We start from the raw sequence: 18,936 nt of genomic DNA, 5'->3' as shown, positions 1-18,936 counted from the left end.
AGCACTTTTTAAAAATATTTTTATTGATTTTTTACAGAGAGGAAGGGAGAGGGATGGAGAGTTAGAAACATCGATGAGAGAGAAACATCCATCAGCTGTCTCCTGCACACCCCCTACTGGGGATGTGCCCTCAACCAAGGTACATGCCCTTGACTGGAATCGAACCTGGGACCCTTCAGTCCGCAGGCTGATGCTCTATCCACTGAGCCAAACTGGTTAGGACTGAATAAAGCACTTTTGATGTTTCTCTTGAAATTATAGTGTCTTCTTTGGATTACCAAACCCACATTATTAACCAGTTAATAGTTAATCTGTAGCTGAAACCGGTTTGGCTCAGTGGATGGAGCGTCAGCCTGCGGACTGAAGGGTCCCAGGTTCGATTCCGGTCAAGGGCATGTACCTGGGTTGCGGGCACATCCCCAGTGGGAGATGTGCAGGAGGCAGCTGATCAATGTTTCTCTCTCATCGATGTTTCTGACTCTCTATCTCTCTCCCTTCCTCTCTGTGGGAAATCAATGAAATATATTTTGGGGGGAAAAAATAGTTAATCTGTATTATTAACCGGTTAATAATTAATCCACATTTTTAACCGGTTAATAGCTAATCCACATTATTAACCAGTTAACAATTAATCCGCATTACTAACCGTAATAATGCGGATTTTGTAATCAAAGAAAACACGATAATTTCAAGAGAAACATCAAAAGTGCTTTATTCAAAGTAATGTCCATCGCTAGCTACACATTTCCCACATCTTTCAGGTAATTTGTGGATACTGTCCCAATAGAACTTTTCCTGTTTTGAGGCAGACCATCCAGCGACCCAATTTTCCACTTCGTACGTTTTGAAGTGCTGCTCAGAAAGTGCGTGTGCCATCGATTGGAACAAGTGGTAATCTGAAGGAGCAATACAACAAAATAGCATATATATCAAATCGCATATATATCAACATATGTGTAACTCCATCTATTGAAAAAATCCGCATTATTAACCAGTACACCTAGTATACAGGGGTGGGCAAAAGTAGGTGTGGTTTTTTTAAATCCTCACCCAAGTATATTTCACTGATTTTTTTTTTTTAGAGAGAGAGGAAGAGGGGAAGAGAGAAAATTCGATCAGCTGCCCCCCTTACTCTCCCCCCACTGACCAAGGCTCAAACCCGAAACCTAAGTATGTGACCCAATGAGGAATCAACCCCCCACCCCCACCCCAGGAAATCTTTTTTGGTGTATGGAGCAACACTCAACCAACTAACCGCCGACTGGGCAAAAGCAGGTTTACAGATGCATTGTGCCATTCTTTTGAGTTAATAAAGCTATTGTAATCATCATACCCTGCATGTCTTTTTCCACACAAACAACCTACTTTTGGCCACCCCTGTACATATGTTAATATTCTAGACCTGTGGTCGGCAAACTGCGGCTCTTTGGCCCCTTGAGTGTGGCTCTTCCTAAGCCTTAGGACTACCCTAATTAATAACAATGTACCTACCTATATAGTTTAAGTTTAAAAAATTTGGCTCTCAAAAGAAATTTCAATCGTTGTACTGTTGATATTTGGCTCTGTTGACTAATAAGTTTGCCGACCACTGTTCTAGACCTATACACTAAAAAAAGTTAATTTTACTGGATATTAATTAAAAAAAAACAACTAAGACCAAAACCTTGCATATGGCAGGCATGAATCAATATATGTTTAAATGGTAAAATGAAATAAAGGTGGAATGCCTATTCAATAAACCTTAGGAGTCTGGATGAATTATTTTTTTAGAGTTTTGTTATACAACTCACCACCACATGTTTATGGACTAGAAAACACCTTCAGCCCTAGCTGGTTTGGCTCAGTGGATAAAGCATCAGCCTGCAGACTTAAGGGTCCCAGGTTCGATTCTGGTCAAGGGCACAGGCATGGGTTGCGGGCTCGAGCCCCAGTGGGGGCCATGGAGGAGGCAGCGGATCAATGATGCTCTCTCACCATTGATGTTTCTATCTCCCTCTCCCTCTCCCTTCTTCTTTGAAATCAATAAAAAAAAAGAAAGAAAGCACCATTACATTTACCTTTTAATTGCATCAAATTATATCTCCCTCTATTTTGAAGATGCTGTGGCTGATCAAAGGGAGAAAGATAAAAAGACTTGAGGTCAGAGAGAGCCTTAGGGCTATATGTCTCTCCTTTGAGGTCAGCATGAGGTCCTTGCTCAAAAGAACAATTCCAGTCATGTAATTGTAGAAGAGACTAATCTTTCATCATAACTTTCCCTACCATTCAGTTATGCCTGTTGCTTTAAGCAACACTTCCATGATTCCTAGAACTTCTTCCTTTATTTCTTGACATTATTTCTACTTAGAGATCTAGAAAACAACTGCTGAGGTAATCTGTTGTCATTTACTTTTACATCTGTGACAGGGTCATAGAATCCTATATAATAAAAGGCTAAAATGCAAATCAACCAACGGCAGATCGACTGGTCGCTATGACATGCACTGACCACCAGGGGGCAGACACTCAACGCAGGAGCTGCCCTCTGGTGGTCAGCACCGCTCAGCCAGACCCTCTCCCACCTCCGCAGCAGTCGGACATCCCCCGAGGCATCCCAGACTGCGAGAGGGCACAGGCTGGGTTGAGGGACACCCCCCTCTTACCCCCAGTGCACGAATGTTATGCACCGAGCCTCTAGTATTAACAATAAAATGTTAGAACTATCCACAACATTTTCATAGGACCAGGAAGGACTACCAGTTGTAATGTGATATAATTATAGAATACCTAGAATGGTCTTATTTGGGGATGTTGCTATTTTTCTTCTACTAAATGTACCTCTTATAAATGGCGTATCTTGCTTATTTTTCTGCCCTCCACGATAGTTCACCAATTTCTCTAGTTGCAAACACTTGGCCCCCAGAAGTAAATTCTTTTTAGAAACCAAATTATTACAAATCAACTGGAATTTGAAGAGATCCCAAGCCTCTGGCATAAGGTTTGTCACTATGCCTTCACTCTTTTTTAGCATTATTGAGATATAATTGACATTTTGCAAGTTGAAGGTGTACAGCATATCAATTTAATAAGTATATATTGCAAAATTATTAGCACCTGCCTTCACTTCTGATTCCAGTTAACTCAACTCCTTTTTACTATGTTCCCCATGTACAAGGTTCTAGCCACAATGTTTCCCCCACTCCCTCTGTCTTGGTACACTGGCCAGGACACAGTGGACTAGACATTTTGTCAAAGTGTGATCAGAGAAATATCTGCATCAGAAACACTGAGATGTTTGTTATACATGCAGATTCTTGAAGCCTACCAAATTTAGTGGAGGAAGAGCTGCAAATATGCAGTATGTATTAACATACTCTCCAATAATTCTTATGGATAGTAAAGTATAGGACTACTGCAGTGGGCATTAATAAGTATAGGTTAGATCAGTGGTTGGCAAACTGCGGCCCCTTGAGTGCGGCTCTTCCACAAAATACCACGTGCGGGCGCGCACTACAGTGCGATTGAAACTTCGTGGCCACACTCAAGGGGCCAAAGAGCCGCATGTGGCCAACCACTGGGTTAGATGAATGAATTAATTGAATGAATGAATTCTTTAGTTCCTTGCTGGGTATTCCAGTTCCAGTTATGTGCACAAATTTGAAACATGGGCTTTGCCACCAGTTTTTAGTACTCAGTGGTGCTGTCTACCTATCTGGATCTCCCCAGAATGTCTGCACACAGACTTCTAATCACTATCTCCCTCTAAAAGTATATCCTGCCCTTGCTAAACTTCCATGGTTGTACAAATCTGGTTGGGTTGCCAGTAGACACTGTTCTATCTGCCTGGCTAATTTTCCTCTCAGCTCATAGACACATCCAAGCACTTTGCCTACCCCGGTGATGGCGAACCTTTTGAGCTCGGCGTGTCAGCATTTTGAAAAACCCTAACTTAACTCTGGTGCCGTGTCACATATAGAAATTTTTTGATATTTGCAACCATAGTAAAACAAAGATTTATATTTTTGATATTTATTTTATATATTTAAATGCCATTTAACAAAGAAAAATCAACCAAAAAAAATGAGTTCGCGTGTCACCTCTGACACGCGTGTCATAGGTTTGCCATCACTGGCCTACCCAGTTAACATGTAAAGGCTCTGTAGGTTTGTGCCCTCTGATCTTGATAAAACAGTGTCCCTAGTATAATAGGCAGTGATTATGAAATTACTCAAAAACCAAATGTAATGTTTAGATGAGTCCTGAACTTTCTATCACATAGGAATTTGAGCAGAGCTAGTCAGAGAACTTCAGTTTAGCATACTCTCTATGTGAATAAATTTTTTAACCTCTTATTATGGATACTTTTATATATAAGAAAAGTATGGGATGGTATAAAATGAATCACCATCACTCGGTTTTTTCTTTTTCCTTTTATTTAAAATTTAGTCTTCTTATTAAAGTTAGGAACTATCCCAACACCTTTACTCACCAAATACTCATTTTCCCATATGTATTACTATTGCAACCTTCCCTTTCACTGAATGGCCACATGCCTGACAACAGCCATATTCTAGTCTTCTCTTTTCTCTTTTTCTTCATTTCTCCTCTCCTACTTCAGGCAAACCTTATTCATTCTATCTCTATTTATATGTGACTAGAGGCCCAGTGCACAAAATTCGTGCACTCGGGAAGGGGAAGGGTGTCCCTCAGCCTGGTCTGTGCCCTCTTGCAGTCCAGAAGCCATCAGGGGATGTCCGACTGACAGCTTAGGTGGCTGAGCAGCGCTCCCCCTATGGGAGCGCACTGACCACCAGGGGGCAGCTCCTGCATTGAGCGTCTGCCCCTGGTGGTCAGTGCACATCATAGCGACCGGTTGTTCTGCTGTTTGGTCAATTTGCATATTAGCCTTTTATTATATAGGCTATCTAGAGTACTCAGATTCACAGAAACAAAGTAGAATGAATGTTGGTCTAGGGCAGTGATCGGCAAACTGCGGCTCGCGAGCCACATGTGGCTCTTTAGCCCCTTGAGTGTGGCTCTTCCACAAAATACCGACTTCTGCGCATGGGCCACGAAGTTTCAATCGCACTGTACGTGCGTGCCCGCATGTGGTATTTTGTGGAAGAGCCACACGTGGCTCACAAGCTGCGGTTTGCTGACCACTGGTCTAGGGAGAGAGAGGAAACTGGAGAGTTGTTTCGTAAGTACAGAGTATCAGTTTTGCAAGAAGAAAAACCTGTATTCAGTTTAGTTAAGGCTAAACAAAACAGGTGTCTAAAGAGATGGAGTAGTGGAATCAGCAGGGATCTACTGAGGATGTCAGAGCCCTCCCCTAGGAGAATAAAGAGGATGTCCATACAGGAATATGGCAGCCTTGGTAGCCCTGCACAGGATGCTAGAATCCAAATGGAGTGAGGATAGCAACTCAGTGCAGGGTATCAGAGCCTGAAGTGAGAAGGATGTTCAAATAGGGCAGCAGCATGATATGGGATTTTGGAGGCTGAGTAAGGTGACAAAGGCATCCACATGGTGGGTGTCAGAAACAGCAGCAACAGGAGAGATTGGTCACATGTTGGGGATAATGAGAGCCAACTTATGGTCAGAAAAAGGAGTTACAATGCCCTGGCTAATTGGCTCAGTTGGCTGGCGCATCCTCCTATACACCAAAAGGTTGTAGGTTCGATTCCTGATCAGGACACATATTTAGGTTGAGAGTTTGATCCACAGTCCGGGTGAGAACACAACCGATCCAAGTTTTTCTCTCTCTCCTCCTTCCACTCCCTCTAAAAAACTAAAAATCACAATCAATAAAAACATATCCTGGAGTGAGGATTTAAAAAAGAAAAAGGAGAGAGAGAGAACCAAGATGGCGGCATAGGTGAACACCCACAATCACATCAAAATTACAACTAAAATACCGAACAACCATCATTCAGAATCGCCTGAAAGCTGGCTGAATGGAAGTCCTACAACTAGAGAAGTAAAGGAGAAAGTACATTAAGACTGGTAGGAGAGGCGGAGGCATGGAACAGGGAGGTGTTTTTCAATCAGGAGAGATACCTCAGCTGCAGAGACCCTCTGTGAGGAGCAAAGGGTCCCAGCCACACACCAGACCCCCAGCTCAGGGTTCCAGAGCTGGGAAAAGAAGTCTCCATAACTTTGGGCTGTAAAACCAGCAGGGATTGTGGCTGAGTGACACGGAGACTGACTGCTGGAGACTCAGGCAGTCACTCTTAAAGGGCCAGCACATGAACTTACTTGGACCTGATCCCTTAGGCCAGGCTCCAGTGCCAGGACAGCAACTTAAAAAGAACCAGGGAGCCGAAACCGGTTTGGCTCAGTGGATAGAGCGTCGGCCTGCGGACTGAAAGGTCCCAGGTTCGATTCCGGTCAAGGGCATGTACCTGGGTTGCGGGCATTTCCCCAGTGGGGGATGTGCAGGAGGCAGCTGATGGATGTTTCTCTCTCATTGATGTTTCTGGCTCTCTATCTCTCTCCCTTCCTCTCTGTAAAAAATCAATAAAATATATTAAAAAAAAAAAAAAAAGAACCAGGGAAATTTGGGGAGGAACTGAATTGTCTGGCATTAGGGCAAGAACTTGGGGGCGGCTTTCTCCTAGATAGGGGCGTTCGCAGTGGTCACTGTTCCTATGCTGAGACCTCCCCCTTTGCAGAGCTGACTGGCAACCATATCTGAATCTCCATCAGCCTGGCTCACACTGTTCACTCTACCGTGGAGATTCCCTGAGACCTGCCCCATCCAATTTGCAGCCCCACCCAAGCTGTTTGCAGCAGCTTTTCCATATGAATGGCATGTCCTAGCTTAGGCTTCAGACTTTGCTAAAATCGCTCAACAAGCAGCAGCTGTCGTCAGTGTGCCCCAAACCTATCAATAAAAGGCCCAAGACCAGGCACTAGCACCAGCCTGCCTTGCATCACAGCTTGGCCTTGCCTGGCCACTTACAAGCACAATACAAGTAGCATCCATCCGCAGACCTCTTTGTAGCTCCTGCTCGATGGCCCCAGGCAGTGGCTGACTTTGCACCTCCCAGGAGGCCCCAAAGCCAGTGCACCTTTCGGACAGCTTCAGACCATACCAGATTATAACTCTACTCATCCACAAGTGACACATTCAAGGGGCTGACTCAGTAAGTACCAAAGCCCCTCTGAGGTAATTCCTGCTCCATGGGGGGGGGGGGGGGGTCTCTTACACAGCAGCTCTTCCACTGTAGTTGCAGCTGGTCCTCACAGCCAATTGGCCTGGAGGTCAATTCCTCCCAGTGACACCAACAGCAATCAAGGCTCAACTACAACAAGGCTGTGTACACAGCCTACACAGGGGTGCACCTAGAGTGTCCAGCTAAGGTAACTGAGGAGTCTGAGCCACTGGGTCCTACAGGACACCTACTACACAAGGCCACTCTATCAATTTCAGGAGACATAGCAGCTCTTCCTAAACATAGAAACAAACACAGGGAAGCAGCCAAAATGCAGAGCAAAGAAACGTCACAAATGAGAGAAATGGAAGCAAGCAAACTACTAGATACAGAGTTCAAAACAATGGTCATAAGGTTGCTCAAGGAGACTTAATGAGAGTTTCAAGGGACTTAATGAGACTTTCAAGGATCTTGGGGAGAATTTCAAAGACATGAAAAAAGACCAGTCAGAAATTAAGCACACACTAATTGAAATAAGAATAATTCAACAGTAGAGTAGAAGATTCCAAGAATCAGATAAACGATTTGGAATATGAGGAAGCAAATAACACCCAATCAAAAGAGCAAAAAGAAAAAAAGAATCCAAAAATTTGAAGATAGTGTAAGGAGCCTCTGGAACTACTTCAACAGTACCAACGTTTGCATTATGGGGGTGCTAGAAAGAGATGAGAGAGAGCAAGATATTGAAAACCCATTTAAAGAAATAATGACAGAAGACTTCCCCTACCTAGTAAAACAGACTTACAACTCCAGGAAGCCCAGAGTCCCTCAAACAAGAGGAAGGCAAAGAGGCCACACCAAGACACATAATTAAACTGCCAAGGGTTAAAGACAAAAAGAGAATCTTAAAAGCAGCAAGAGAAAAACAGTTAGTTACCTACAAGGGAGCGTCCATATGACTGTCAGCTGATTTCTCAACAGAAACTTTACAGGCCAGAAGGGAGTGGCAAGAAATATTCAAAGTGATGAATAGCAATGACCCACAACCAAGATTACCCAGCAAAGCTATAATTTAGAATTAAAGATCAGATAAAGAGCTTCACAGACAAGAAAAAGCTAAAGGAGTTCATCACCACCAAACCAGTATTACATTAAATGGTGAAGGGTATTCTTTAGGACAGTGGTTCTCAACCTTCTGGCCCTTTAAATACAGTTCCTCCTGTTGTAACCCCCAACCATAAGATTATTTTCGTTGCTACTTCATCACTGTAATTTTGCTACTGTTATGAATCATAATGTAAATATCTGATATGCAGGATGGTCTTAGGCGACCCCTGTGAAAGGGTCGTTCGACCCCAAAGGGGTCACGACCCACAGGTTGAGAACCACTGCTTTAGGAAGAAGACAAAGAAGCCCAGCCAGCGTAGCTCAGTGGTTAAGCACTGACCTGGTCGATTCCTGATCAGAGCATCAGGTTGTGGCTTCGATCTCCAGTGTGGGGTGTGCAGGAGGCAACCGATCAATGATTCTCTCTCATTGTTGATGTTTCTATCTCTTTCTCCCTCTCCCTCTCATAAATCAATAAAAATATATTTTTTAAAAAATAAAAAGATAAAAAATATGAACAATAAAATAGCAATAAATACATATCTATCAATAATTGAATCTTGAATCTAAATATCAAAATAAACAAACAAGAAATCTAATGAACAAAATTAACTGATGAATAAAATAGAATCAGAGGCATGGAAACATGGAACATGATGAATCTCAGCGGGAAGGGGGTTAGGCAGGAAGAGATTAACCGAAGATCTTATATGCATACTGGTGTCCCAGTGCACGGATTCATGCACACTGAAAGGAAATGAACTAGAAGAAATATTTTAATGTCGCTTTCCCCCTTTCTCTATAATAGAAGTGTCAACCGAAGTCACAATCAACAATGACAGATCGAAACACATGCGTGAGATTGGTGCCGGCGAGAGCTTTATATGTGTAGATAGATAAACTTTCTTAATTAGACCTGCTTTCTGATTTAGCTAAACTTTTTTTTTTTAAACATTTTTATTTATTTCAGAGAGGAAAGGAGAGAGAGATGGAAACATCAATGATGAGAGAGAATCATTGATCGGCTGCCTCTTGCATGTCCCCCACTGGGGATCGAGCTCGCAACCCAGGCATGTGCCCTTGACCAGAATCAAACCCAGGACCTTTCAGTCCGCAGGCCGATGCTCTATCCACTTAGCCAAAGCAGCTAGGGCTGATTTAGCTAAACTTTTTCCAGCCTAGTGAAGCTTCTCTTTCAGGTAATTGTCAGCAACACAGCAGTAAATATGAAACGAAGCAGATTATTACTGTAGATCACACAGGGAGAACAAAGGGTAAAATATTTAACTGTATTTTCAGTGTTTGACTATATTCTACACAGTGAGAAAACCTGAAGTCATGTTCAAGTTCCACCATTTCTTACTTTTCAGTCAGGTCCAGTTTCTAAACTTTCTAAATCTGTTTTCCAGCTAATGGAAAGAAAACAGGATTCTACTGAGTCTCCTATCTACCTACTCCAGGACTTCTGTGAGGATCAAATGAGATGAGGCATGTGAAAACGCTTCACAAACATTTGGTTAAATTGTAAAATGTTTGCATCTGGCCATAAAGCAAGTCAGGTTCCTGGGCTGAAGAAACTCCAAGGAGGCTAGTCGCTAGGGAGAGAAAGCTGGGCATTGCTACGTGACATGACATCATTACCCGGCGCCCACAGCAACCGTTTCCAGGCTAGGCTGGGCTGTGGGCCGCACTTTGCGCCATGGGGTCTTGACAGTGTTGGCTGTGATTTGGTGGGGTGTTACTCCGGGGTGGTGGCAGGGCCTGTGTCCCACTTGGGGGAAGCCAAGTGTTGGTTTTTTGGTGCCAGGTCCATAGTGCCATTTATTTTTAAATGGCCAGTGTGTGTCATGGCAGCTCCTGTGTTGAGCATCTGCCCCCTGGTGGTCAGTGCACGTCATAGCTACCAGTCAGATGGACGGACACTTAGCCTTTTATATATAGAGACCAGAGGCCCGGTGCACAAAATTTGTGCACGGGGGAGGGGAGGGTCCCCTCAGCCCAGCCTGCACCCTCTCCAATCTGGGACCCCTTGGGATCGGGCCTAAAACAGTCGGACATCCCTCTCACAATCCTGGACCACTGGCTCCTAATCGCTCACCTGCCTGCCTGCCTGGTCACCCCTTACTGCCCCCCCTGCCGGCCTGGTCACCCCCAAATGCCCCTCCTACTGGCCGGGTTGCCCCCAACTACCCACCCCCCCACCAGCCTGGTCGTCCCTCACTAACCCCTCTGCCAGCCTGGTAGCCCCACACAGCCTGCTATTCAGTCATTTGGTCGTCCCTCACTAACCCCCCTGCCGGCCTGGTCATAGGCAGCCATCTTGTGAGGGTGTGAGGGTCAATTTGCATTTTACCTCTTTATTATATAGGATATGCATTACCTATGGATACAGACAATACGGTGGTGAAAGCCTGGAGTGAGGCAATGGGGGCAAAAAAGGGGGATATCTGTAATACTCTCAATAATGAAGACTTAAAAAAAGAAAGAAAAAGAAGTTACAATTATTGAATGAACCCTGTGGTTTTACTAGAATTGGAGATATTAGTGTGAATTCATGGTTTTAAATAAATATTTAGATAATATTAAAAGGGTGACATAAATGTACATGTGTGTATATATGTGTGTGTATGTGTTTACATGCACATATATTTCCTACCCCTGTCCAGTGAGAGGTCCAGGGAGCAATGACAGCCCAATAGCAATGAGCACACCTGACATCCAGATCTTGACTTCTAAATATCATTTTCTACTAAAAGAAACCAGGGCTCCTAGAGAAATTACTGATTCTAGAACCAGGGCAAAAAGGTACAAAATGAGTATCTTCTTTTACCAGAAAAGAAGAAAACGCTCAAAGAATGATAAGAATACATCAAAACAACAAAGAGAGCAGCTTTAAAGTACTCTCATTAGCCAAAGAGGAAACAATTTAATCATCAAAATAAATAATTACAGTATTGGATTATTATCCATCAAATAAAAAACAGGAGTTCAAAAGTTCACTCTGTTATAATTGAAAATCTGATGAATAGAAAGTTACATGGTTTCAAAGTACCTTCCCATAAAATACTACAAGGAGAAAAACATTAATTTTAAAGAAACTGAATAAAAATCACGTATCACCTGATAGAAGGCAATAAGTAAAACACAGCATCACCTCTGAGGTATTTCTATCAAAAACACATAATCTGAATCTAACCATGAGGAAACATTATCAGATAAATCAAAATTGAGGAACCACTCTACAAAATAACCAGCCTATAATCTTAAAAAGTGCCATAGTCATGAAAGTCAAAGAAAGATTAAGGAACTGTTCTAGATTGAAGGAGAGTAAAGAGATATGACAACTGAATTCAACGCACCATTCTGGATTGGATCCTTTTGCTTTAAAGAACATTACTGGCCCATCCTGTGTGGCTCAGTGGTTGAGCATAGACCTATGAACCAGGAGGTCATGGTTCAATTCCTGATCAGAGCACATACCTCTCTACTTTTCCCTTCCTCTATGCAATCAATAAAAATACATTTTAAATAAATAAATAAGTTAAAAATATACTGATTTCTAGAGAGAGTGAAAGGGAGGAAGGGGGAGAAGGGGGAGAGGGAGAGGGATAGACATCCTGTAAGAGAGACACGTCAACTGGTTGCCTCCCACATGGGAAGGATTGGGACCCTTGACTGGGAATCGAACCTGCAACCCTTTGGTCCTTGGTCCAAGGCAAGGGCTAACTTGGTTTCTTTAAGCTACTAAATTTTAGTTGGTTTGTTACACAGCAAGTTACCTTTTACACTGTTTCCTTATCTATCAATTGTATTAAAAATTATTTTAGCCCTAGCTGGTTTGGCTCAGTGAATAGAGTGTCAGCCTGTGGACTCAAGGGTCCCAGGCTCCATTCCAGTCAAGGGCACATGCCCCAGTTGTGGGCTCAATCCCCAGTAGGGGGCGTGTAGGAGGCAGCCAATCAATGATTCTCTCTCATCATTAATGTTTCTAACTCTTTCTCCCTTCCTCTCTGAAATCAATAAAAATATATATTTTTTAAAAAATTCTTTTATATGACCTATTATGTCATCCAAGTTTCAAATGCTTCCCCAGTTCTAAGATTCTGGGACTAGCTTATCCTGTCCATTTTCTTAATTTTTTTGTTTCTTTTGTTTTTCCTGTCCATTTTCTTAAACTTAAAATTCATCCCTCAATGTATCTTTCCATTATATATATCTGTAAGCATATATATAAATGTATACACACTTTAACAGCTGATAACTCACTTAATTTTCACTTCTTTTCTGGTTTAACTGATTTGAAATAATTTGAGTCAGACTAAGCTTTGAACAAAGAAAATTTATCCTAAATTGCCACTAGACTTTTTTTATGGGAATACACAAAGATAAAAGTTTACAATACAAAACCAGCAACAGTCGACAAATTGGGGGCACACAAATACTGAATGAAATGATTTTTGATGTTTGTGATTCCATTGTTTCGCATTATCAGCAGTGCCTGGACCAAAATGGTCATCAGTTTAGAAACAGACATTGAGAATTTATTCATTTCTGTAGATTCTTTTAAACTTTGAAAATGAACTCTATGTTAATAAACTCTGACTTTATAATCATTTAAAGTGTGTATACATTGTGTGTGTGTGTGTGTGTGTATGTATAAAACTGGCCAGGTACCTCAGTTGGTTACATGTCATCCCCATTCACCAAGGTTGTGGGTTCAGGGCACATATAAGAAGCAACTGATGAATGCATAACTAAGTAGAATAACAAATCCGTGTGTGTGTGTGTGTGTGTGTGTGTGTGAGATCAATAAATAAAATGGTGTCTGCATTCCCTCAATCATTATTCATTTCTCTTCTAAGGTCCTCTTCCAGTTCCCATTTATTTTTTCTGTGGAATTATAATTTTGTTGACCAAGGAAGTATATAGGTTATTTAATGTAAACTACTGTTTTAATATCTTTTGTTTCTAGAAGTTAAACTATTTTTCACAAGTATCCAAGGGTAAACTTTAAGTCTAGACCAGTGGTCGGCAAACTGCGGCTCATGAGCCACATGTGGCTCTTTGGCCCCTTGAGTGTGGCTACAAAGTTTCAATCGCATTATACGTGTGCGCCCGCACGTGGTATTTTGTGGAAGAGCCACACTCAAGGGGCCGCAGTGTGCCGACCACTGGTCTAGACCATGTGTGAATTATGATCAATTCTGAATTACCAGTCTCATTAATAAGATTTTATTGTAAAATTCCTAATTGAAGCACTACATTAATGTGGTAATGAGCAAATTTCATAAGAGAAAATGCCCATTTCATTTTAGCATCTTAAACAAATTACATTTTCTTAAACTATGGAAACCAGGGCATCCATACAAAAATTGTCATTCATAATTTACAATTGAGGAAAGAGTAAGGCCAAAACAAAGCCAAATACTATACAAAATTTTCAACTTGATTAAAAGGATAGCCCTTCCATGTGTATGTACTGTGCACTAGTCACTTGGTACAAATAGAAATAAAATATCTTCCTATCTCAAAACTGACTCTAAGTAGAAAAGAGGGAGGGCGGGAAGAGATTAACCAAAGAATGTATATGCATATGTGCATAGTCCATTGATTCAAACAACAAAGAGGTGAAGGCCTGGGATGGGGGAGGCAGGAGCAGGGTGAAGGGGAGCAAAAGAGGGAAAATTCTGCTTCAGTTATTAAGGTCATACTTGGTGACCCTCTTCCAGTTGGCCTTCTCTCAAACAGGCAGTCAAAAATGAAAGTAACTAAAATTAAAGAAAAAAATTAGCTTCTCCCCATAGTAACCGACGCAACATCTAATAATGTGTGATGCTCTAAAAGCTGCAAACTATTACATGGCCATTTCCAAGTCCACTTTAACTCAATCAGGAGACCATTATCAAAACGTAACTCATTGGTACAAAGCAGAGATCAAGTAGTTGAAAATTTTCCTGGGCTGAGGTCTAATGGGGAATAAAGATGATTTCATAATGTCTCTTTATGATCTGTAAATCATACTATTCCATAAATCTGACACAAATGTCAAGATTAGGATTAAGTCAACCTCTAAGTAGGAAAACAAAAATAAGCAGCTGCCACTTCTCTAACTTAAATCTAGAAGCTCACTATAGATATAAGGCAACTTCCTTTTACTTCTAAAGTCCAAAAAGACTTCAAAATCTTGTCTTAATATTTTAGATTTCAACTTTGGGAAGAAATTCAAGAACCTTCTTCTTCAAAATGAAATTTTGTTAATGATACACTCAAACTTTAGTTATGTGTTTTTGAAAGCACTAATACAAAATGAATCCAAACTTTAGTAAATTTGACCAGTCTCTGGAAATGTATTCTTGTAAATAGGGCCTTTTAAAGCCTAAATTCAATTAGGTTGGTGTCCATGTTTATTTATGTTTGTTTTGATATTCCAGGCAAAGACATAAAATAAGAAAAAAAACAAAAATAAATTTTGGGACATGGCTGGTGTCCCAGTGGTTAGAGCGTCATCAGCCCAAGTATGGAAGGGTTGTGAGTTTGATTCCTAGTCAAGGGCATGTACCTAGGTTGCAGGTTTGATCCCAGTCCCTGTGGGGAACATGCAGGAGGGAATGAATCGATGTTTCTCTCTTTCTCTTTCTCTCTCTCTCTCTCTCTCTCTCTCTCTCTCTCTCTCTCTCTCCCCTCCCTCTCTGCCTTCCTCCCTCCACTTTCTCTAAAAAAAAATCAATGGAAAACATATCCTGAGGATTAACAAAAATAATAAATAAGTAAGTAAATAAAATTTGGAGTGACGGGTTGCAATTACTTCTGAAAAAGGAAATATCCATGTCCCTAAGGTCACCTGTTAAGATGGAAGTCTATGCATCCCATCATTCTTTATCTGTAACCACAAAGTCTGGTTTTACACCTAGGATATACAAGAAGCATCAGATTAAAAGCATCAAATATCAGACTATACAAAATTGTCAAACATAAGCACAGAAGAAAAGCATGATACTACAACGTGAACAGGCTAGGCTTCCAAAGGATTTAAACACACCCACAAAATTCCATCTACGCCCAGCCTGTGCTTCAGCCTAAAACTTAGAAGTAACCAGCAATCCTGGCGTCTCCCATTACCCACCCCTTTTATCTCCTGCATTTCTCCACTGATCTCATCACTTCTTACGGGTCTTGTGATTCTGATCTCCATGGCCTTTCCTTTCCCAGAAAGTGAGACAGTACCTGGCCCCCACATTTCACCATCTCTACAATTTAGCACTAACTTTTGTTTTACCCTCTTAGATATTGATTTTGTCCCCGATCTCGTGTAGCCAGTTTTTCTGACCAGTCCAACCTCATCCTAACTACAACATCTAGCCTCTCCTTTCAAAGTAGAGTGTGGATACCTCCTTCTGGCATTGGTAATTCTGGCTCCTAGTCAGCGAGCACCCTCTTCCTCTCCCAGAGGCTGTCACCACAGCCCTAGGTCCCGACCCCCAGTCCTTATTCTCCTAGGTAAGGCCTCTTTCTTTCCAGAGTTTGTCCTCCTGAGTTTGGCCAAGCTGGGGTTTTTATCTTGAAGGCAAGGGCTATCTCAATCCCCTCCTTTTACAAAACAATCCTCCCACCAGCCCTGGCTTTCCTCCACCCTTAGATCCATCTACATCTACATGCGGCCCTGCCGATGCCCCTCCCTCTACCATCTTTCCTCCCACTCTCCCGTGCTCCCCTTCCTCACTCTGAATGCGCCTCTTCTCCCGGCCTTACCCGTCACCCTGACACTGGGAAGGCCCTGCCAGCGGCCAAACTGCGTCTCTCCTCCGGGCTCCCTCCGCTCTTCAGTAACTGTCCCCACGCCCCTTTCCCTCCAGGGCCCCACGCGCCGCCCAGAGCCCCCTCCCTGAATAAGCTCCCGCTGTCACGGGTCCCTCATCCCCAAGATGGCGGAGCTGCTGCCCCCACCCCCGGGCCTCTGCGCAACCCCTCCCGCCTCCCAGGAGCTCCCGTCCCGTCCCTTCAGCAGCCCCCGCCGCTGGCCTCAGCCCAGAACCCCTGTGCCCCCTCCTCTGGCGGACGGGTGGCCCAGGCCCGAGCCTCAGCGACGGCGCCAACGCCACAGCCTCCACCGCTCCCCGGCCTGCACCTTCTCCTCACCATAAACTTGAGCGCTTTTTCCTGCAGCACCGCCTCGGCCGGGTCCATAATCTCCGAGGGCCCCTGGGTCTGCACTCCGCCAGGGCCGCCCCCTTGATGCCAGACCGCAGCCAACGCAGCGCCCAGATCCCGCCTCCTCTTCCTTCCCCCCGCCCTCTCTCACCTCTCAGGCACCCGCCAGGGGGCGGGGAGGCTCGGCTGGTTCGTGCGCCTGCGTGAGCCCGCGGGCTTGCTGGAGTTGTAGTTCTGGAGCTTCCCGCAGCGAAATGCGCGGCCACACTTCGAACTGCAACTCCCGCGGTGCACTGCGGCGGGGGTCGCGGCGCCGGCGAGCCAAATGCAGTCATCCAGCCTTCAATTCGCGATCATCAGCTGATGGGAATCGTAGTTTACAGCCTCTACGGGCTGGAAAGCGGGAGGAGCACGGGTGTCTCCTTGGTTACCGAGCGACGCCAGTGGCGGCTTGCCTGGCATTTGATATCAAGATGGCGACCTCACCTGTAGCCCAAATAGTGGAAAAACCTGTGAGAGGATCTAGAGTTTCTAGGACCGCCGTAACTGTGGTTTTAGAGAACTGGATACCCCCAAATTTCATGTCTTTGATGTCTGCGGGATGAATTTCAACCCAGAAACGCTGGGCCTATGAGCGCTTTGCAGCACTTCACAGACCAATGCAGAATTTCAAGGTCCTCCTAAGCCATCTCCCCACACTTCTCCCAAAGACCTTTTTTTGCCCCCACAGCAAGTCAGGGCCCGGTAGAACTCGGTTCTGAAAATTCTTGAGTGTTTAGTACTCACAAAATTGGTTTGCTGCCGCTAACCCTGAGATGTAAGCCTTGCATTAAAGGTCAAACAAATACTTATCAAAGGCTTTCAATCGTGGAATATAATGGTCATCCAGCAAATAAAGTATGTAAGTATTTAATTTGGCCTTGAAAGGGACAGTACAAGTTTGTTTTGAAAATTGGGTGTACCCTAGATGGGAAAAAACCCTAGCATTTGGGCTAAATGTGATAGGCTTGTACAAAATATCTGAATTTTTTAAATAAGTCAATTGGGGAAATGCCTTTTTACTTAGAAGAAAATACTCCAGTGTAAACTATTTTATTTGCTCATTCAACAACAGTAACCACAAAATCGTGTGCAGCCATTATCCCAAGAAATGGGATTCATTAGTGAACATGATAGATCCAGTCTTGTGGAGCCTACATTTCTAGTATGGTCCTACTTTAACCTATTCATCATCCCTATGTCCACAGAACTCAGAACTATACCTAATATGTAATAGGCTTTCAGTTAATAAAAAGATTACTCTTGAAGTAAAACAATAATCCTACACAAGTGCAAAATGGGGAAGACTTAAAACCCGTTCATATGAAAACTACCTGGAGGTTTTCATAGGACTAAGTCAGTATGGACATGGTTGCCTAAAAAGCTAAAGGAGTCCTAGGCAGCTTGAAGAATGATGTCTGGAGAATAGAGGCTTATGGTCTTACTCTGTTTTGAAATACTCAGACCACACCTGGAGTACTTTGTTCATTTATGGACACCATGTTCTACAAACATCACATATAGGAGCAGAGCCAGGGGCAGGATAACCAAGAGAGAAACTATTGGTGGATGCTTACTCTGAAAAAAAAAAAAAAAGAACACTTAGAAATAACATGACAACTAATTCAAGTATTTGAAAGTATTGAAAGGTAGGCATATATTCTTAACACCACAAGGCAAACTAGGACCAATGGGTGGGATAATAATTATGATGATGATGACCATAACAGCTATCACCTTATTAACTCTTTATGCCAGGCACTGTGCTAGACATTTTACATTCATAATCTCTAATATTCATAGTAATTTTGTAAAACGGGTATTATCTGTAATATACAGCTAAAATGAATAACATGGATAGAAGATAACTTGCTCAAGTCATGCAGCAAATTACATAGTTAAGATTCTAACTCAATTCTGCTTGATTCCCCTGTGTTTTTTCACTGAATCACACTGCAGTGGCATAGGACTCAGGCTCTAAGTTTTCTAGTAATCAGATCTGTCCTGACAAAGGAATGGACTGCCCCACCCCTGAAAACATAGAGAGACAGGATGACCATCTGTCAGGGGTATTATTTCACTTTTTTCCCCAGAGAGGAGTATGAAAATATTGCCTGATGAGGCTGGCAGTCAGTGACAGTCCTCACTTTGTCCAGCCATGTTGAGGTGAGGATTAGTAAAGCAAACATCAGTTTTTGTTTAGAAGCCCAACCAGATAGACAGTTCTTACACATATGAATTGAAACTGAGCTGGCAGAGCCTGGGTACAGAAAGGGTAAATCCTCTTTCTTAAAAATTGACCTCTCATGGTCAGGCAAACTGGGAAATCCAAATGTGAGTTGCCTTGATTTTCAAGCCCCTTATATCCAACACTAGTGGCCCAGTGCATGAAATTCGTGCACAGGGCATGGGGAGCTGTCCCTCAGCCCAGCCTGCACCCTCTCAAAATCTGGGACCACTGGCTCCTAACTGCTCACCTGCCTGCCTGCCCAATTGCCCTTGACCA

General features: G+C 43.0%; 1 protein-coding gene across 13 annotated transcripts in view; it reads right to left on the bottom strand.

Moving 5' to 3' along the window:
• BTRC (beta-transducin repeat containing E3 ubiquitin protein ligase) overlaps positions 1-16,540 on the bottom strand; it is a 180,457-nt gene extending 163,917 nt beyond the window's left edge. For 8 of the 13 annotated variants that reach the window (XM_059661142.1, XM_059661145.1, XM_059661144.1 and 5 more), the window contains exon 1: positions 16,380-16,539. In XM_059661142.1, coding sequence (XP_059517125.1) covers positions 16,380-16,427 — 48 coding nt within the window. In that variant the 5' untranslated portion in view covers positions 16,428-16,539. Of the gene's footprint in view, positions 1-16,379 lie in introns of all 13 variants that reach the window. The other 5 variants (XM_059661151.1, XM_059661149.1, XM_059661154.1 and 2 more) reach the window with 2 other exon arrangements.
• Between the last annotated feature and the right edge of the window lie 2,396 nt (positions 16,541-18,936).

This window comes from Myotis daubentonii, chromosome 13 (assembly GCF_963259705.1).
Source record: "Myotis daubentonii chromosome 13, mMyoDau2.1, whole genome shotgun sequence".
Lineage (NCBI taxonomy): Eukaryota > Metazoa > Chordata > Mammalia > Chiroptera > Vespertilionidae > Myotis > Myotis daubentonii.
The sequence above is the reverse complement of the archived record's forward strand: the minus strand, read 5'-3'. Positions and strand labels throughout refer to the sequence as shown.